This window comes from Callorhinchus milii, unplaced genomic scaffold (genome assembly GCF_018977255.1).
Source record: "Callorhinchus milii isolate IMCB2004 unplaced genomic scaffold, IMCB_Cmil_1.0 Scaffold5, whole genome shotgun sequence".
Taxonomy (NCBI): Eukaryota; Metazoa; Chordata; class Chondrichthyes; order Chimaeriformes; family Callorhinchidae; genus Callorhinchus; species Callorhinchus milii.
The window spans coordinates 66,027,673-66,049,205 of NW_024704746.1; the positions used below are offsets into that span (position 1 = coordinate 66,027,673).

Here is a 21,533-nt window from a genome sequence, read left to right on the forward strand (position 1 = left end):
TTCGTTCCACCGGTTGGTGGCTGCACTTTCAGCCACTGGGCCCCGAAAATCTGGAACCCTCTTCCTCAATCCCTCCGGCTCGCCCCCCCCCCCCCCCCCACCTTCCCCGACTTCAGGGACGCGCCTGAAGACCTTCCTCTTCGACCGTGCCTACGGTCACTCACCCCCCCCACCCCCCCATGGCTTGGCGTCGTGCTCCGCCACTGTCAAGCGCGCTACCCTGTGTGAGGGGGAAGGGGGGCGCTATAATAAATGCAAGCTGTTGTCGATGTTGAACGCTTAAGATATCCGCCTGACCCAGACCGCCCGCGCAGGGGAGCGAAGAGCGACAGCCCCCGTGAGGATCGAGCCCGCGTCCGTGCGCTTGCCGCGTGCTTGGCGTGCGTGTGGCGTGAGCGGAGTCGCGGGTACTCACCCCAGGTAAAGTTTTAATGTTGTGCAGGGCGTTCTGTGCCTCGAGAGCTGCTTTTCTAGTGTAAAACGTTACAAAACAACAACCTGCAACACACAACGACAACAACGACCACAAAATTACATTCGGTGAGGAGCGCCCTTCAGGTCCGGAGGACTTCCCAACGCGCAGCGCACGCGCGGAAAAAAAAAAAAAAACGGCGGTGAGAGGGTCATTTCCGATAAAGTAATAATTTTAATAATAAGTGATAAAGTCATAAAGTCATAAAGTAATAATTTACTCTACGTACATAAAATTATTACTTTATCGGAAGAGAGTAAAGTAATAATTTTATATACGTAGGAATAAATATATATACCCACACACACACACACACATACACACACAAATACATATAATATGAAATAAAATATTATCTTAACAAAAAAGGACGACAATAAAATACAGTTCGGGTACTGGTTTCGCTGGAGTTAGAGGAGTTAGGATCTGATGATTCACCCCGTTATGTTTTATTTTATGTTTTATTTAATAAATTAAAACATCTTCAAAACAGCGTCAACGACACACGGCACTTGGTGGGTGTGTGTGTGTGTGTGTGTGTGAAAATATACAGTCAATCCACTTTACAGTATTGGGTGTGTGAAGCGTTTTGAGACGTCTCTAAGACGTGATCAGGCGCTGTAGCAAATGCAACGATTATTATTATCATTATTATTATTATTATTATCCCCATGCACGAGAGAGAGAGCGAGAGAGAGACAAAGGAACCGCGTAATGCTGCGGTACATCGCAAACAAGCGCACGGACATAAATACAGGCAAGGAGGCGGCGGAGTCTGCTAATGAGGAGACGACGATCGAACGAAGATGAAATGGGATGAAAGATCTCGCAATGACAGCAGGAGGTGCCTGATCATCAGGAAAGGGTTCGGAAAAACGCATTGAGGATTGAACAGAGGCAAAAATATAAAGAGCGTACAACATTAACAAGATTTCCTCACCCCCCGACCACTCAAACCTCACCCCACCACACCCCCTTTCCCCTGCCCCCACCCAATGAGCGTTGGCTCTCTATTGCTAACACTATTTTTGCTCTCGATTTGAAGGGCTGCAGAATCGTTGCAAACTCCGCTCCGAAAGATTTAACACCGCGGGAATTAACCATCAATTGACAGTCACAGGCTCCCCTTTAGTTGCCCTGCGGTCCTCGCTATCTCCGTGCGTTATTTTTTAATAACGACTTTCTCTGCGGATTTCGGGGCTTGTTGGGAACGAGAGGTGTTAGCGTTAGATAATAATAATAATAATCCTTGCATTTGATATAGCGCCTTATCGCGCCGTCTCAAAGCGCTTCGCAGAACATACCGTAAAGTGGATTGACCGTGCATTTCGTGGGCGGGCGAAAGGCGACGGCCAATTGCGCACAGCAGCGCCCGTCCCTCAAACAAACGCCGTGGGCTGAGTGACCAAGTTATTATTTTTATTGACTCACAAGAGCAGTTCGGATGAAGAAGGCCCTTCGGCCCATCCGATCTCATCCCTCCAGAACACCCAGTCACTACACTTTACTGTAAAATCCACCTAAGACTGCATCAAGCTGTTTTTTAAATAAGTCCCAGTGTCCTAACCTCAACCATTCTTCCTGGCAACCTGTTCCATTTGTTGACCACCCTCAGGAAGTGAATGACCAATTTTATCCGGGGAATTGTCGGCCTGGGGAAATATTAGGAACTCTTTTGGGATAGAACCCAGACAGGATTCCTCAATAAGAATCCAACGAGCACCACAATGATCTAAAACAACGCGCAACTGCTGGTGTGTGTAAAAAAACACTCCCCGAAAGAATAATATATTTCTTTTTGTATTTCCCGGGGTGGGGTGAAGCATTAGGCAACTTTCCTTACTCCCGCGCACACGTCTCTTTTGACTCCGCAGTAAGTAAGCGGTGAACCCGGTTGTTAGCCGATTGACAGAATGCTTTTTCCGGCGGTAATAATCCCCTTTTAAAAAAAAATTGGTCCCTCAATCCACGGCTGTTTGCGGGGACGCTGCTGTGCGCAATCGGCTGCCGCGTTCCGCCCACAAAGCACACAGTCACTTCGCTTTGCAGTATATCCTGCGAAGCGCTTTGATCAGGTGCTACAACAAATGCAAGGTTGATGATGATTATTATTATTGTATTGATCTGTGTTTGGAACGGGATGAAACCGCCTGATTAAGGCGACAGGATTTTGCAAGACTACAGACATACTGTATTTTTTTTTAAAACCCGCTTTAAATCTCTCTCCAATTCCACGTCTCTCTTCGCTGGTGTTTTAATCTCTGCGTGCTGTTTGGTGACATTCAGGGCCATCTGGAGCTCGAGGAAATGCCACTAATCACAGCTGTTAAAGACGCCAACAACATTCTCACCAGCCAGATCCCAGCCAAATAGCAAGCGATTTTTTTTTTTTAATTGTTATGTTTCTTTCCAACGTCCCGATTATTTATCTAATGGCATCTGGTGTCGCGGGCGCGTGCGCGAGAGAGAGAGAAAGAGAGAGAGAGAGAGAGAGAGAGAGAGAGAGCGTGAGCAAGGATGCCAAAGAGAGCCAGAGTGCAAAAGAGTGAGAGAGAAAGAGTGAGTGAAAAGAGAGAGGAACAGTCTGATAAGGGGAGAGCAAGAGTGCGATACAGAGAGAGAGAGAGAGCAAATTGTGAAAGGAGAGTGTGAGCAAGAGCGTGACGGAGAGCGAGAGAGCGAGAGCAAGCGAGGGGCAGCAGGAGTCAGAATAGGAGAGAGCGACCAAGAGTCTGAGGGAGTGAGAGAAATAGTGCGAGAGCAAAAGAGAGGAGAATTCAAGGGCTATCAAGGGCAACAGCAAAACGTTTTATATATAGATTAAGAGAAAGAGGGTGGTGAAGGGGGAATGTGGGCCCGTTGATAGATGTAGGTCCACTGGAGACAGATGTAGGTGAGACTCCAGATCAGACGTTATCAAATGCAAGGATTATTACTATTATCAAACAGAAGCCCCTCATCGGGTGATTCATAGGTGGCTCTCGTTCATCGGAAAGATAAAGGAGAGAGATACCAGCATGATGGTGGTGGGGGGGGTGGGTGGGGCAGGGAGTGGGGAAGGTCAATCCTAATAATTGGGGGGCTGCAGGGTTCTCGAATTAATCGTTTCGAAATCACTCGTTTCCAAGGGAGCCACAGTCCCAATTTAACACACCTCCTCTGTTCCCTTCAACAACATTACGTTTATAGAGCGCCTTTCACGTCGGGAGGACATCCCAAGGTGCTGGAAGGTCAGGTGTTGGGGCCCCAGCATGGGGGAAGGGTGGGGTAGGGGGTGAGGGAAGGCAGAGCGGTGGGAGAGCCACTGAAGGCACGAGCGAAGAGGAGGGTCTTGAGACCGGCCTTGAAGGATGCGAGGGAGGAAGTGAGGTGAAGGGACCGTGGGATGGAGCTCCAGAGCGTGGGGGCAGAGAGGCTGAAAGCCTGGCCACCGACGGTAGGGCGGGTCGGGCGGGAGACATGGAGCAGGCGGGAGCCCGCCGAACGGAGGGAACGGGCAGGTTGGTAGGGAGTCATCAGGTCAGAGAGGTAGGAGGGGGCAAGGCCATGGATGGCCTTGAAAGTGAGGACGAGGATCTTGAATTCGATCCCCTGAGGGATGGGGAGCCGGTGGAGTCGGGTGAGGCTGGGAGTGAGGAGGCCACGGAGCCTGGTGCGTGAGAGTACACGAGCTGCAGAGTTTTGGACGATCTGCAGCCTGCGAAGGGAGGATTTGGGAAGGACGCCAGTAGGCCTGGAGCTCAGGGTGGAGGCAGAGAGATAGAGTTGTGTGTCATTCGCATACATGGGGAGATTTACCCCATGTCTGCGGATGATGTCACCGAGGGAGAGCATGTAGAGGGTGAAGAGGAGGGGACCGAGGAGGACAGAGCCCCGAGGAACGCTGCACGAGACAGTGTGGGGGCTGGAGGAGAAACCGTTTGCAGAGATTTAATTTAATACCCCTTTTAAGTTAATACCTCTCCCGCTCCCTCCCCTGCTAACGATTCCCCGCAGCTTGTGAGCTTTGCACCAACGCTCTAGACGTTTCCTTCCACGCTTACGCGCTCCCAGCTACCACCCACCGAGACTTAGTCAGTTGTTTGATTAAAAAAATTATATCATTATTATTAACAATAATAATCCTTGCGTTTGATACAGCGCCTTATCACGTCTTCGAGACGTCTCAAAGCTTCTCACTGAACGTACTGCAAAGTGAACTGACGGCGTATTTTGTGGGCGAAACACCCCAGCCAATTGCGCCCGGCAGGCAGGGTCCACGCAACCAGCGATGGATTGAGTGACCCAATTTATTTTTGGAGGGGATTATTACCCCCTTGGAAAACGATCAGCAATCGACAAACAACCGGGTCGCTACTTAACGCTAACTAAAGAAGAGGTGCGTGGAGGAAGGAAACCTGAATCTGAACCCCATTCTCTAGAACTCCATCGCTCGCTTCCTCCCTCCCCACGTTTAAAGACCCTACCTCTTCAACCACGGTTTTGGTCATCTCCTGCCCCCCCCCCCCACCCACTCTGCCCTCCTCTCTCCCCCCGTCACCCCCAGGGGCAAAGTCGCTGTATAAACGCAAAATGGCTTGAGGTGTGTCTGACTAAACCGTTGCCTTGAAACTCTCCATCTGACCGACAACCGTAATTATTGTAATAATAATGTCTGCTCCCACACAGGACCGTGCAATACATTTGTCTCAATGCTTGATTCCCATCAATGAGTTTTCGATTTTAATTTTAATTCCAGGGCGACGGTATTCCATCGGAAGGACCTTTTTTCGCACAAGGATTTAAAAGGGAAGTGAACAATGCGTGGGTTTATGTTAATTCATCCAAATACAAGAGCCACATTTAACAATGACACATGCCCTTGACTGCATCCTTTCTGGCTTGGATTACTTTGGGGCCAGGCTGTCAGCCCGGCTCAGTTGGTAGCCCGCACTCTCTCTCTCTCTCTCTCTCTCTCTCTCTCGCTCGCCTCCGAGTCAGAAGGTTGTGGGTTCAAGCCCCCCCACCACCACCCCACGTCGGGATTTACTGAGCTCACACGCTGGCCTGACGCCCCAGTGCAGAGCTTTGTCAGAGGTACTGTCCTTCGGGTGAGACTGTTAAACCCGGGTTGCGTCTGCCTCTTGAGGTTGGACGCTAAAATATCCCATGACACTATTCGGCTGTGTGTGTGTGTGTGTGTGTGTGTGCGCGTGTGTGTGAGCGTGTGTTCCGTACTGTTAAGCGAGGAGGCAAAGCAACGAAGGGCGCAGAGAAAGAAAACGGATCCATCCTAAGCTCGCTTCGGACTGGGGAGAACTGCAGCGCGTGCGTGCGTGCGTGCGCGCGCGCGCGAGTCCGAGTGCACGTGTCAAAAAAAAAAACTTTCAGCTTTTCTTGGCCTGCTTTTTCTCAGGGCATGGGATTCTCTTTCAGACCTGATGTGGGGCCCCGGGGAGAGAGAGCGAGAGAGAGAGAGAGAGTGGGAGAGGGAGGGAGAGAGCGCATTCCATTCCAACAATCCATCTCTGGGATTTCCACGTGTCGGTGGGAGGCGGCGAATTCTCAGCTCGGTTTGGAGGCTCATCCGCAACGGTGATGGGTTTCCGCACGTGGCAGACACCCGGATGAATTCCCCCCCCCCACCCCCCAAAAAAAAACTGTGGAGGAAACTGCTGTGCGCAAATTGGCTGCCGCGATTCCCCTTCTTAAACACCCAGTAACTACACGTTACTGCGGGGGGTGTATTTGCCCTGCGAAGCCTCTTTGAGATGTCCTGCCGACGCGAAAGTCACCGGGCTGTGCCAAATGCGAGGATTGGTTTTCTCTTTTCCAACACTAAATGGCTCTCGTTTAAATTGTGTGCGATTTCTGAACGGCTCTGGAGCCCTCGGTAATCTGCAATCCCCAGAATGAACTCGGTGAGTCTCAGCGATGACTGACGCAAACAGACTGCCAACGACACTCAAGCAGCGATCTCACAGTTGTAAACGTCTCGCTGTGTGTGGGTTTCAAGTTCTGCCGCTACGGCAATGTCTCATCAGGAAGAGCGTTACGACCCATTATTCTCGTGCCTTTTGCCACTTTATAGCGCTATTACCGCTGCCCCTGCCAAATCTGAAAGGCATCTGAGTGTAACAATCAATTGGTTCCTAACCTCACTCACATTACTGTGATGCTGTAAATTCTCCTTCCCAACCATCCGTTCCAACTGTGTGCATGTTTGCTGAATTGGAAGGAAATTAATTCCTCCCTTTTCTCTCTCTCTCTCTCTCTCTCTCTCTATTGCTTCTCTTTCGCTCTCTTTTCCTTTTCGCTCTCTATTCCTTTTCGCTCTCTCCCTCCCTCATGCTCTTTCTCACTCTCACCCTCTCTTTCTCCCTCCCTCTCTCTATCTCCGTCCCTATTTCTCTCTCTCTCCCTCACTCCCTCATCCTCCCTCCTTCTCTCTCTCTCTCTCTCTCTCTCTCCTCCGTCAAAATTCAGGTAGATACTCCTAGAAATGAAACAATACTAATAAAATACGCTTTAAAACTTACGCAAATCCATAAATATTTAGTGCCACCGGGCGTTTCTATGATACATAACTTGGTGAGGGTTCATAAATCACTGTAACTCGATTAACTTGACAGCTCAGTACTTGCCAGTATTGAGGGGGGGGGGGTGGGGGGAAGAGAGATAGAGAGAGAGAGAGAGAGGGACCCCCAACAGAATCTAATAAGAGCTGAACAATTACTAGCGACAGGTTTTGTTACGCACATGATACCCTTCACAGCCAAGCGCAGGTCCACATACAAATGGATTGAAATTCCACCCGGATTTACTCTATTCACGTCTCGAAGCGCTTCCCAGAATATACTGTAAAGCGAATTGACTGTATATTTTGGGGGGGGGGGGGGGGGGGGGGCGAAACGCGGCAGCCAATAGCGCACAGCAGCGTCCCCGCAAACAGCCGTGGATTGAGCGACCGCATTATTTTATTTATGATGATGCTGCAGCATTCACTGATATCCACAGGAACTCTCGGGATCTTACAGGAATACTGACGTCGAGAGAGAGACACTGCAAGTGAAGTGAAGAAAGCTGCTAATCTACAGGGAAGTGAGAGAGCGAGATGAGTCCTATTAATAGGCCCCAAACACAACTGGGACGTTTGCAGAGATTGTGGGAACGAGACAGGACACCCGCTTGCTTTACTGGGGACGTGACAGGGCGGTCACACCAATACTGCGCTGAGGGCTACACTGCATTGCCACCGGTCCCAATCTCTCGGCTGAGACGTTAAACCGAGGTCCCGTCTGCCTGTTCTGGAGGACGTTAAAGATCCTATGAAAAGAGAAGGGAGATTCTCTCTCTCTCTCTCCCGGTGTCTCGACCAACAATCCACCTGGTAAAATTAGTCACGAGTTCACGGCTGTTTGTGGAACATTGCTGTGTGCCAAATTGGCTGCAAGGTTCGCCTACGAATGCACAGTCACTCCACTTGACGGTAAAATTCTGTGAAGCGCTTTGAGATAAGGTTATTTATTATGATATATAAGGAATAATAGACTTATTGCTTAAATATGATAAGGCGCTACATCAAATGCAAAGGTTATTATTATTATTATTATTATTATTATTATTATTAAAGTCCCCAACATGGTGGGCGTTAAACCACGGACCTCGAACTCGGGGGAGGCGAGTGATCATGTCGTTGAGACGTCTCAAAGTGCTTCACAGAATATACCGTAAAAATGGAGTGACTGTCTTATTTTGTGGGCGAAACGCGGCAGCCAATCGCGAAACTTGTGTGCGTTTGCGCGTCAGGGAAGATACGGGCGGGAGGGATGGGGGGGCAGACAAGCGGGGAGGGGGGAGGAACGAGAACCATCTCAACGCCGCGGCTGCTTGAAAACATAAAAGCCCTGCGTCGCACAGGGCTCCGCCGTTTCCATTTAGCGCTTAACTCCTCGCCAGGCTGCCTCGCGCCGAAAGTCGCTGAAACCTCCGTGCGTGTCGTGCGTGCCTTCTGCGTTTTGGTTTCAATGCCAAAAAAAAAGAAAGAAAGAAAGAAAGAAAACTCTTTCCATTGAAGTCGCATGAAAAATTCACGGCACTCTCCTTGATGGCATCGAAATCCATTAAAACTAACGTGAAGAGCGAGGAAATTATTAAGTACCTCCGTCAATTTCGCAATACCTTCAAGAGCTCGCTGAACTTTTGCGCTGCTAACAGGACATACATTACTTAGCCTGTCCCTGCCATCTCGACCGCCCTAACTTACTGCTGCCAGAGTTACTTTGCGCAGTGGAAGAAGCTGCAATCGTTTCTTTCTGTTCAATTTAGACCGTTCCCAATTTTTTTCCTCTTCTTGATTTTTTTTCTCTGCCCCATCCCGCTTTCTCTCCCCCTCTCCCTCCCTCCCTCCCTCCCTCCACCCACCGCCGACACGCGGCTCTCTCTCTCCTCTCAGTCCTCACCCCCTCCCTCGTCCCCCACCCCACCTGGCCACGCTCGCCCCCCCCCACCCCCAACCCACCCCCCCCCACTCCCGCTCTTCGGACGAGACGTTAATCCGAGCGCTCCCGTTTGCGGGGACGCGGCTGTGCGCAATTGGCTGCCGCGTTTCGCCAGCAAAGTACAATCGTCGCTCCACTTTCCAGTATATCCTGTGAAGCGCTTTGAGGCGTCTGGAAGACCCGATAAGGCGCGATGATCAAGTGGAAGGATTACAATTATTGTGTGATGCGCTCGCCTTGCAATGGAGCCTGTAACAGGATTAGCAGCTGCTGTCTGCGTAGACAGTTGCTCTCAAGTAAGTAACGCAGCCCCGCACTCGGTGCTCTTCAACGAACAGGGCGGGTTGTGTTTGTAAAATCGTCAAAGTCCGTTGCTTTATCCCAGACAGCTGCCGGATTATATCCTGTCCCTGTTGGATGTCTAGTGGGGGGGTGGGGGGTGGGAGAGAAGGAGTTTCCTGCCTCTCTCGCATCGGTAGACCAACAACAACTTGTATTTATTTAGCCCGACCTCCACATAGAATAACATCTTGAGGCGACCACAGAGTTAGGTTTCAAGCCAAAGACTTTCGAAGACATGTGGGAGGGGGAGGGAGAGGGGAGGGGGGGGGGGGGAGAGCCAAGATGGAGGCATCGAGGTTATGGAGTTCCAGAGAATCGCTTATCACATTGTCGAGACGTTTCAAAGCCCTTAATAATAATAATAATCCTTGCATTTGATACAGCGCTCTTCACGTAAAGTGAATCGACTGTATATTTGTGGGCGAACGCGGCAGCCAATTGCGCACAGCAGCGTCCCCGCAAACAGTCGTGGATTGAGTGACCAAATTAACGTTATTTTTTGGGGGGGGAGGGATAAAGCGATTCTGCCAATCCACTAACAAGTGGGATTCCTACTTACTGCGAGGCAAACAGAGGCGTGTGGGCGTGGCGGAAGTTTGGCCTAAGGTTTCTCTCTGCCCGGATTTGAACCCGGGTCCTTTCGCTTGCGAGGCAAGTGTTCTAACTGCTACGCTACGGGACAGTTTAAGCAGTTCAGCGTTTCGGGCACTCTTTCACCGGTTGCCTCGTACGGTGGATTGCATGACCAAATGAATATTATTTGCCCGGGAACCGAACCATTACGCCACAGGACTCCAGCCGGGAGCTGACAAAGGTGTGGATAAAGACCAGTGAACGCATCCACCGGTCCTCGTTCTTTATCCCCCTCAGACAATGTGCGACTTAGCACCGTAGGTGTTAATTAACATATCCCTCACCGCAATTTTCACCTCATCGCCTGGTCTCTTTTTGAACCCCGCGAGGACTCTCCCGTCATTCCCTATCGCTCTCAACCTACATTCCTGCTGCCAAGTCCTGCAGGTAAGCAACATTTATTTTATTCCTTTTTATTTGTGTGTTGAGCCCGTGTGGAAAAATAATCACCCGCCAGTGATTTGTGTGCTCCCTGGGCAAGGGATGTGTTTTTAGATAGAATTGGTATTCCTGAAGGATGATCATAAAATAATCGTAATAACCCATACAATTGATAATAGTGCCTTTAACGACAACAAGCCTCAAAAGTGCTTCACAGGATATTCTATAAAGTGTAGTTACTGCGCGTTTTGTAGGTGGAACGTGCCGGCTAATTGGCACACAGTCGTGGCAGTGAGCGACCAATTTTATTTGGGGGATTGTTGGCCAAGACACCAGGAGAGAGAAAGTCCCTTCTCTTTCCGAATCGCGCCGCGGGATCTTTAACGTCCACCTGACCAGACAGACGGGACCTCGGTTTAACGTCTCATCCGAAGAACGGCACCTCCGACAGCGCAACCCCCCCCACCAGCGCTGCACGGGAGCGTCAGCCTAGACGATATGAGTACAAAAGTGCCGAAGTTGGGGACTTGAACCCACAACCTTCTGACCAACTGAGCCAGGCTGACGCATGTTGTGTGCACGTGTGCGTGTCAGCCCCTTACACTCAGCGAACACTGAAACACACCCCTTTAATATTACAGGAAATATCTTTCAAAACCAAAATATTAGTAATTTTTGCATGTGATACATCTCAAAGCGCTTCGCGGGATAGACTGTAAAGTGGACCGACTGTATATTTCGTGGGCGAAAATCAATCAAAAAGGCCGACCTGCATTGAATAAATCCCCCGTAATGTACACTGTAGTGTGTGTGTGTGTGGGAGGAAAGAGTTTGTTGCCCTGACCGGGCGACGCAGAGTGAGATAATAAGGCCCGCTCGGAATGACGGATTCCCAGTCAGTCCAGCTTAATGTTCCGTCGAGGGCTAAAATAATTGCCGGATGATCCTATTTCACTTCATTTTAAGGAGAGCTATCAGACCGAGCCAGGCTGCTTTTCGGAACAAAAGCACCGAGATGTCAGGAAGATCTCATTAGTAGAATCAGCACGATAAAGGGCAAAGCAGAACGACTCTTGGGCTCGCTGGATCCCATTGCTCTCGAGTCTAGAGCCTCGGCACTTTTGCAAACAGCCACTCCGCTTGACGGTACACTCGCCGTGCGCGACGGCTCGAGGGGGGAGTGAGTGGAGAGGAGCCAACAGGGAACCGCTGGGTGAGTGGGGCCGTGCACGACCCGGCCCGACAATTCCCACTCACCGGCACCCTCCCCCCCGCCCCCCCCAGCCCCGCCAAGCGTTCAGCAGAGATCGAGACGAGCGTCGAGACGAGATCCTCAACCGAGACTGCTATAATAATAATCATAATAATCATAATCTTGGCATTTGATACAGCACCTTATCAAGTCTTCGAGACGTCTCGAAGGGCTTTGCCCATTGTAGCGTCAAGCGAACTGGCTGTATGTTTTGCGGGCAGACATTTTTGCGCCCAGTGGTGTCCCACAAACAGTCGTGGGTTGACGTGAGCAATTTAGCCTTGTTGTTGCTAACGGGTACCGAGTGCCGTAAAACCAGGAACTACCCCCTCCCCCAAAAAAATAACATTCAGACGCGGGCGGATCTGGTCTTGCGCAGAAAGGAACTGATATGGTGTATTTTTACACACCACCACCCCCCACACCCCCTACCCTCTCCTCTCCACTCACTCCCCCCGCCCTGAGAAGGCAGATAACAAGCAGCTCCTTGCTAATCCCAAGCCCTTGCAGAAAATCTGCGAGGAATCCTACAGCGCTTAAATCCTCCCCTCGGGCCGCCGGAGCTCGACGGCTAATTTCTCTGCCTCGTAACGTACAGCTGTTCGGGAGCCGGTGCCAAAGGCAACTGGAGTAAGCGTGTCACATTTCTCTCCCGTCTCACACACATCCTCCGCCGCCCCCAAACCCCCCCCCATCAGCTTCTCCAAGGCCATGTGTACGTGCGCGTGTGTGCGTGTGTGTGCGTGTGTGTGTGTGTGTCAGCCTGGCTCAGTCGGTGGCACGCTCGACCTCCAAGTCAGGGAGTTTGTGGGTTTAAGCTTAAGCCAACCGGAAAACAAATGGAATTGAATTTACGGCTTGGCTCCTCACTCGCTCGCTCGCTGCCTCAGGGCAGTGGCGTTATTGGCATTAATGTGAGTAAAGAAGACCCAATGTTACAAATCCACTCCAGTATATAGCAGTCAGTCTTTGCTCAATTCCAATCTTCTCGCAGACCCAAGAGCTCTCCATAGAGCACAGGGCCTACAGAGACCAGCAAATTGATAATAATAATAGCCCTTGCATTTGATACAGCGCCTTATCATGTCGTCGCGATGTCTCAATGTGTTTCACGGGATATACTGTAAAGTGCAGTGACTGTGTATTTTGTGGGCGAAACTTTTATTTTATTTACTTTTTTTTTTCCAGACCCCAATCTCCCGACGGCACCCTCCGAAAGCCCCAGTACCCGGGTGAAACGGGAAATACCACACATCGCCGGTCACTTAGCCTAACGCTGAGATCGAAGGGCCCCCCACCCCACCCCAAAAAAAACGATGGCTTAACGGAGGAGTCTAATTCATTTCGCTTTAAGGAAAGCTTTCCAGAATTGGTGTTGGCTGCCTTTCAGAAATGAAGACATTGGAAAGTCGATTACATTTCCAATTGTGGGTTTGTAACGAGTCTTTTTTTATATATGTAATGCCTTCTCTGGCGCTCTTCTTGGCAGAAGTAATAGCGCACTTGTTCTCAAGTGGCTGTTAGGAGGCAACTTGCAAAGGAGGATATGAAAGACGGCAATTCAAATCCAAATAAGACTTCTGGGGAGACCGAATGAACCTGACGTTGGCTATTGTACTGTGTCAGCCCGGCTCAGTGGGTTGCGCGCTCTCTCCATCTCTCTCTCTCCATCTCTCTCTCTCGCCTCGGAGTCAGAAGGTTGTGGGTTCAAGCCCACTTCAAGACTTCAAGACATAGTCCGAGCTGACGCTCCCATGCAGCGCTGGGGGGGAGGCGGGGGTGTTGCAATGTCTGAGGTGTCGTCTTTCGGAGGAGACGTTGAACCCAGGTCCCGTCTGCCTGTTCAGGTGGATGTTAAAGATCCCGCGGCGCTATTCGAAAAGAGAAGGGAGTTTCTTTCTCCCAGCGTCCCGACCAACAATCCCTTACCAAATAAAGTCGGTCCTTCGCTCCATGGCTGTTTGTGGGACACTGCTGCGTGCAACTGACTGCCGCAATTCTACCACGAAATACACAGTCACTTGGCGGGTGTGTGTTTTGTGTGTGTGTGTGTGTGTGTGTGTGTGTATTTTGCCTGTGTGCGTTAAGGTGTTTGTCTGTGTGTGTTTTGTATCAGTGAGTCGCGCGCGTGTGTGATTTGTAGGTGCGCGTGTGTCTGTGTCTGTGAGCGTTGGTGTGTTTGAATGTGTGTATTCGTATGTGTGAGTCGTGTGTGTGTGTGTGTGCGTGTGTGTGTGTCTGTCAGTGTGTGTGTGTATGTGTGTTTGACATAAAGAGTGACCAAGCAGGGAGTCTGCCATCTCTCAAGACACTGAACCCCCTGTGAATAAGTCAGACGAGCTTGGCTTCTGGAGAGGGTAAGGGTGGATATAATTGGTGGCAACCAAAATAAAGAAGAAAATTGTAAAACCTTTCAGATGTGGCCTTGTGCCGGTCTCTCTCTCTCTCTCTCTCTCTTTCTCTCGCTCCCTCTCTCTCTCTTCCCGCATTGTATTTTTTTTGCGCGCGGTGTAAGGAATTCACAGTGAAGGCTTTCAAATCTGTTCTATGAACTCGTAACAATTGCGACGCAGGGCTCTTATTCCCTTAACCCCGTGCTCGCTGGAGAATTAAACAAAAACAGCCTCAATTCATCATCGATGATTTTTATGCCGACAATAAATAATCCTTGCAGCAGACACAGCCCCTTATCACGTTGTCGAGACGTCTCAAAGCGCTCCACAGAACATACCGTCAAGTGAACTGACTGCGTGTTTTGTGAGCGAAACGCGGCAGCCAATTGCGCGCAGCACAACATCAACAACAACAACAAGATTCCATTTATAGAGCGCCTTTCACATCGGGAGGACGTCCCAAGGCGCTGGACAGTTGGGTCAGGACCCGAGCCTTGGGGGGAAATGGTCAGGGTGAGGGGAGGGAAGGGAGGGAGCGAGGAGGGGGTAGAGAGTCGAGAAGGGAGCTGAAGGCTCGGTCAAAGAGAAAGGTCTTGAGACCGGCCTTGAAGGAGGAAAGGGAGGAGGCGGCGAAGGCACTGGGGGATGGAGTTGCAGAGCCTCGGGGCTGAGAGGCTGAAGGTCCGGCCACCGATGGTAGGGCGGTTGGGGCGGGGGATGTGGAGGGTACGGGCAGGTAAGTAGGGGGATAGTAGGTCAGAGAGGTTCTCAAAATTGCGCCCCGACTCTCCTCTCTGATCGCCCCGTTACAACCCTGTGGTTTCGGGGTTCGTAAACTCAGACCCCGCGCTATAACCCGGCACGGTTAAAAAACAAAATGAACGGCCACCGTTCAGCGAACTGGGTCGTACGGTCACTCCCTGCGAGTTGAATCCACCCCCACGGCACTATTCAAAAAGCGTGCACTCCCTTCACGGCTGTCTGTGGAACACTTAAGCTCTCCGGGACGCTACACCCCGTGAGAGGCGCTATATCAATGCGAGTTGCGGCTGTCATTGCTGTTGCTGTTTTTTGCCGACGAAATACACAGTCACTGCACGACGCAGCAAACCTCGTGAAGCGCTTTGAGACGGCGACCCGATATGCCGCCACGTCAAATGCAAGGATTTTTATATTATTACGATTCCCGCCAAATGCACAGTCACTACACCTGCCAGCAAATGTGGCAGCTATTTGCCATACAGTAAGTAATGTGTGCTACCAGAGAATTTCGTTGTCGGACGGAGGGTGGAGGGTGGGTGGGTGGGGTGTGGTGGGGGGGGGGGGTGGGGGTCGGGGGGTGAAAAATTCTGGGGTGGGGAAGAGCGTGTGTTTTATCCCTCTTCACCAGATCCATCCCAGAAAAGTGAGTGGAACCCAAAATATACGCCAGGTTTAGTTCGAACCGCACAAGACGCACAGTCACTACACTTTACTCTGTATCCTGCCTGTGAAGGGTGGGGAATAGCAGGTCCGAACCGATTCTCAACTGGTGTGAACCAATAACCGCATCCCACCAGCGAGCGCCTCCATTTAAGCCCGTCGAGCGAAATCTTGGGGTGATGGTGCGGACGTAATGGTGTGGAAATATCATCAAATTTCAGTCCATTTTAACTTCAACGCAAAGAGGAAGGAACAACTTCTCAGATCCCCAAATTACTACCAGACTTTGGCTGCCAAAACCCCCCGCGCCACAAAACTCGAGGTGTTAAAGAGGAAAGTCATCTCAAGCTTCAGTACGATGGCAGCTCACCAGCGGCCCTCTGCCAACCCTGGCCCTTTCGAAATTACTTTTATCTTCTATTTGTTCTCAAATATTCGTCTTATTCCTCTTTTTTACAAAAAATTAGGATCGATTCTGGTCCAACGGCTGTTTCTCTCTCTCTCTCTTTCTCTCTCTCTGTCTCTCTCTCGCTCTCCTGGTGTCCTGGCCGACAATCCCATGGGCAAATTGGGCTGCTGTGTTGTCCCACAAAATACGCAGTCACTACACTTTAGACGGTATATCCTGCCATGGGACATCCTCCTAACATGAAAGGGGTTGAACCCCTTCACTTCAAAATAAGCACACCCTGGTGCATTTGCGCACAAAACACTTAAGGGGGTAAGTATTTAAGGCAAACGTACACAGTAATGCCCCCAAAAATAACCATGAGGTGAGTGACTAATCCTATCTGGGGGGAATGTTAGATGGGACGCTGGGGGAGAGGATCTTTGACGTCCACTTGAACAGGCAGACGGGACCTTGGTTTAACATCTCATCCAAGGAACCCCACCTCTGACAACTCAACACCTCACACCCCTCACCCCCCACCCCCCCCACTGCACTGCTTTGGAGCATCAGCCTGGACTGTGAGCTCAAAATCCCAAAGTGGGGCTCGAACCCACAAACTTCGCCACTGCCTATCTGATGAGCTTGGGCACCGTGCCAACAATACAAGGAATGTTAAGGGCCTTTTGCAGTGTGAGAGAGTTGCCGAAGTCACAGGAATTAACCATCAGGTCACCTGCTAGGATGGGAATTATCTGGAATCCGGGCCTGGATCACGGACAGAAATTCCCTTCTTATTTTAAGCCCTGACCTGAACCGAGGCTTCAGGCAGACGTGTTGCTGGTATTTCAGTCCGTGGATGACAGCCCGGGAGTAACCGGAGAGCTTCCAACTAACGCTGGGGCCCCAGAGTGGGAGGTTCGGCTGTTATTAGATACAGTAAAGTCCGAGGCACCAACTGTACTGGAAAATATTCTCTTGAGCATTGATATACAGTAAAACTTGCAGGAGTATAGATTTAAGATAATTGGCAAAAGAACCAGAGGGGAAATGAGAAGACATTTTTTTTTGACACAGAAGAGGTGTAACGGTCTGGAATACACTGCCTCGAAGGCTGGTGGAGAGTAGATTCAATTATAACTTTCAAAAGGGAATTGGATAGGTACTTATAAAGGAAAACATTTGCAAAGCTGTGGGGAAAGAGCGGGGGAGTGGGATTAAATGGGTAGCTCTTCCAAAGAGCCAGCACAGGCACGATGGGCCGAATGGCCTCCTTCTGTGCTGTATAAATCGTATAATCGCCCAAGTGGTACATCTGCCCAAGTCCAGTTCAAGAGTTTGTATTCTATACAGGTTTGACATAACTCATACTTCGCGCAAATCATATTAAATGTACGGTCGCAACTGCCGGGTAAACAGAGCCGTGTGTGTGTGGAGTAATGAAACTTGCCCAAGGTTTCGCCCTGCCGGAAATCGAACCCAGGTCGCTTGCTTGTGAGGCGAGCGCTCTCACAGCTGAGCTACAGGACTCCACGTGTACATGCGTGTGTGTGTGTCTATTACAATGTGGTTGGCTTCTTGCTCCATCTTTGTGACAGATCACGTTCACAGACCTACCGATAAAATGAGACGTCCACAGCCCACATTTTGCAACGGACGATGTGTTAATTCACACATTAAAGGTCACATTCCGCACCGCTCTCCACACACACACACATACACACACACACGAACGCTGTGTTAATGAACAACATCACAGGTCGTAATCATCTAATTCAGCCTCGCCCACGTTTAACCCGCAATCTCAATCTCCTGCATTTTTCTCCCCGTTGCTTCTGAACCCCTCTGCAGAAAGTGGCCCTGTTTTGCCTTGTGCTGCAGTCCCAACATCAAGGCTGACATAAGAGTGGACAGCTCAGACACAGGCCATTCACCACAACTAGCCCACACCGGTGTTTATACCGTAAAGCTCACATAAATCGGATCAATTGGGGCCACAGCATTTGATACGACTTACATACAACGTCTCAAAGCGCTTCACGGAATATTACAGCATTTTTTGTGGGCGAAATGCCACAGTCAATTGCGCACAGCAAAGAAACTTGCCCAAGGTTTCGCTCCCCCGGGAATCGAACCCGGGTCCCCTCGCTTGCGAGTCGAGTGCTCCAACCGCTGAGCTACAGGAAGTTTCTCTTCTTGAACCCTTGCGAGGCGAGGGATCTAACCACTACATTACAGCGGGGTGGTGGGGGGGTGTGGGGTTCGAGGGGGAGGTGTGGGTGCTTCACTGAGCGACAGGATCGCGGGTTACCTTTGCTCTGTGGAGGGTTCTGACTCCTGTCTCGGAGAACGTTGATCTGATGGACTGCTCCGTACGGCTCGAAGAGTTCCTTCAGCTCTTTTTCTGTCCAGGAGCGAGGAATCTGGCCGACAAACATCTTAATGGCATCTGGGTCCGGCTGATCCGAATGGTCTAGTGCACCGTTCATTTTGTTATTCGTACCGTTACTGTGGAGAGGGGAGGAGAGAGGGGTGAAACGAGAGACAGGAGTCAGACAGACAGACAGTCACATAAACCCCAACATACCATCGGGGTCTGGTGTGAATACAGTCAATAACAACAGCTATGATTCATGTTAACACGCTTCGCGTTTATAATAGGATAATAATAATAATAATAATAATAATAATAATAATAATAATAATAATAATAACTCCCTTCTCTTTTCAAATTGAGCCGTGGTATATTGAACGTTCAGACAAGACTTTGGCTTAATGCTCCACACGAAAGACGGCTCCCCGAAAACGCACCCCCCCCACCCCCCGCCCAGCGTGGTACTTGGGTGCCAGTCTCCACAGTGAACTCAAAGTCCTGACATAGGGCTTGAGCCCACAACCTTCTCAGAGGTTCCCGACTCAGAGATGCGTTTAAAGCCAGGCTGACTCCATCCTACAAGCGTCGCAGCACAGGAACAGGCTGGTCAGTCAGCCCACTGACCAGCCAGCCTTCATCTGCCAGGCCAGGCCCTGGGGTACTGCGTACCCACCTGGCTAAGGAACCGGACGAACGAGACCGCCGCGGAGGGTGGATTCGATTCTGCCACTCCATTGCCAAGCACGTCACACTCTGGAGCTTCTGATTACGAGGACCGGGTGGAGTTGGCGGTAAGAATGCAGGGCTCGGTGGTCCCGGCCATCTCGCGTCGCCCTCCCTCGCCGTGAAACCGACGTCCTCTCCAATTTTGCAAAAGCAGAACCAATCATCCGAAAGCTTCCCTCTTTCTCTCTCTCTCTCTCTTTCTCTCTCTGGACCTGACCTAAAACCGAGCAGTCCGCCGTCTGTTATGTTATGTTCTGTGTAGTTAACACGGGTAAAACGTGGCAAGGAGATGGAGAACTGCAGCCTCTCTGCACTGGGATCTATCCCCAGGCTGTTGTTTGTTTTACTCTGCCATGTTTACACGATAAGGTTAAGAAGGGAATCAGATCGAGAATCTGAACTCCACGCGTGTGCCGCCACTTCATCAGAATCGTTTGAACCCATTTAGGATCATAGTACGAATGAGTACAATCCTCGCATTTGATTATTATCACGTCTTCGAGACGTCTCCAAATGCTTCGCAGGATATTCTGTGAAGTGAACTGCTGTGGGGGAAACTCGGCAGCCAATTGCGCACAGCAGCGTCCCCACAAACAGCCGCGGAAAAGGCATCCTATCTTCCCCGCCTCCCCAGCTCTTCACCCCCTCCAATCCCCACCCACCAAGGACTGCATGCAATCCATCTCATAGAATCATACAGCACAGAAGGAGGCCATTCAGCTTATCGTATCTGTGCTGGCTCTTTGGAAAGAGGTATCCAAATCAATCCCACTCCCCCCCCCACCGCGCTCTCCCCACAGCCCTGGAAATTGTCCTCCGCAAACGCTTCGAAGACGAAGCATTATTTTTGCCTTCAAAGCACATGACAGTACGTCACAGTACAGAAGTGCTTTGAAGGCAAAACTACAGTCACTACACTATCCCGAGACTCTGTATCAAATGCAAGGATTATTATCATCATTATTATTGTTCATAAAATTGGGAGCCGGGTGCGAGAATTGCAGATACGTATCAGAATGGGAAGCCACCGGAACGTGAAAGAGCGGCGGCCCTTAACGACGTGTAAAATATGTTCTGACACCAGAACGTGACAAGATACACGATATTTCTGTTCTTCGAAGGTACAGGGCTCTCTGGAAGCCTATAAATACCGTGTGATATCTGCAAGCGAGAGAGGCCACGTTTAATATCGAGAGGGTATTCCAGGAGTCAAAATCCTCTTCGCTGTTAACACAAATAATATTTGTCTCTTTCTGGATTATATTAAACCTGGAATCCTTACGTTACATTCGAGGCACGTCTCGAGGCACTCCTCTTCGTATCGAGCCTTCGGTCACCCTCCTACCCCTAAACCCTCCCTGGTCCAAAGCCCACCCCACCTCCCCGCCCAGCTCGGGCCTTGGGACGTCCTGCTGTTGAGTATAGTGACCGTATTTTTCTTTAAGCACATAAACTCCCGCACATCAAGGTCCCACAAACACTAGTGAAGCGAATGACCGATTAACCTGCTGGACTGTTGGCTGGGACATGGGGGAGGGTGGGGGGGGGGGGTGCGGGGGGTGGAGCAGGGGAGGAGTGGGGAAAAAAATCCTTTCTCTTTTTGAATGGCATCGCAGGTCTTATGGCAGACGGGACCTCGGTTTGTCTCGCCAAAAAGAGGTAACATCTGGCAATGCAGAGCCCCTCCCCAGGACTCACTGGAATGCCAGCAGAGACCCCAGAGCTCATAGACCCAACGCAGGGTTTAAATCCGCTGGGGATATGGGGGTGGAGGGGGGGGGGTCTCGCTGTACTGTCAGAGGTACCGTCCTTTGGATGAGACGTTAAAGATCCCGAGATGCTATTCGAAAAGAGAAGGGAGTTTATCCTTCCCGGTCTCCTGGCCGACAATCCCACCTCACCCCCCCCCCCCCCCCACACACCCTCACAGCCCCCCATAAAAAAAATTCGGTCATTCGCTGTTTGTGGGGACGTCGCCGTGCGCAAACAGTCTGCCCCCACCCCCCACCACCCCAGCCTGCTCTCCTCCTGCCAGATACACAGTGGCTCCACTTTACAGTAAGTCCAGTAAGATTCAGTCAATCTCTTTTGAGACGTTTCGAATGACGCTTATGTCAAGTGCTGAGATTAGCACTGCTGTAAGCACAGCACAGCAAAGTGGCTCAGACATCAAACCCAACGTACGACAATTCAACCAAAAGAAATCTCCCCCCACCCCCCGAATTGCCCAGCCGTTCGCATCAAACGTTGTGATATTTAGTGGAGTGTGGGCTCCACAGTGACACAGGACGATTAACTTAGACCTGACTGACAGAATCAGGAGGTGAGTTTGATATCAAAGCTATGTGACTATTTGAAGTGTTGGAGGAACACAATTATACTTTGCTGATAATGTGCTCTGGATCAGTGCTGGAGGCTATCAATACGTTCCGAGTATAGAGCTCCAGGTGTCTTTCATGTCGCATAAACCATCACTATATCAAGCTTTGGCGGATGATAAATGAAATTTTAAAAAATCCCCCTTTTTCCGCTTGTAATGAACAGCGCTGCAAGGGAGGAGGAGGAGGAGATTGGAGCGGGTTGGTTGGCGAGAGCCAAGGCTTGGGCGAAACCCCCGGAGTGTGCGTTGGGGGTAACTGTTGGGAGTCTAACCAGCTTAAAAATAAAAAC

General features: G+C 50.5%; 1 protein-coding gene and 1 long non-coding RNA gene across 2 annotated transcripts in view; one reads left to right on the forward strand and one right to left on the reverse strand.

The window, feature by feature from the left end:
- Positions 1–21,533, reverse strand: part of celf2 (CUGBP Elav-like family member 2) — a gene marked incomplete at its 5' end in the record, with an annotated part of 87,062 nt that overhangs the window by 43,010 nt on the left and 22,519 nt on the right. Inside the window, 2 exon segments of the mRNA NM_001292334.1 lie at positions 416–498; positions 18,075–18,273. Coding sequence (NP_001279263.1) covers positions 416–498; positions 18,075–18,273 — 282 coding nt within the window.
- Positions 9,861–13,212, forward strand: LOC103171876. Its single transcript, XR_486868.2, has 3 exons — positions 9,861–10,314; positions 11,275–11,521; positions 12,749–13,212. It is a non-coding gene; the product is annotated as an uncharacterized LOC103171876 (long non-coding RNA).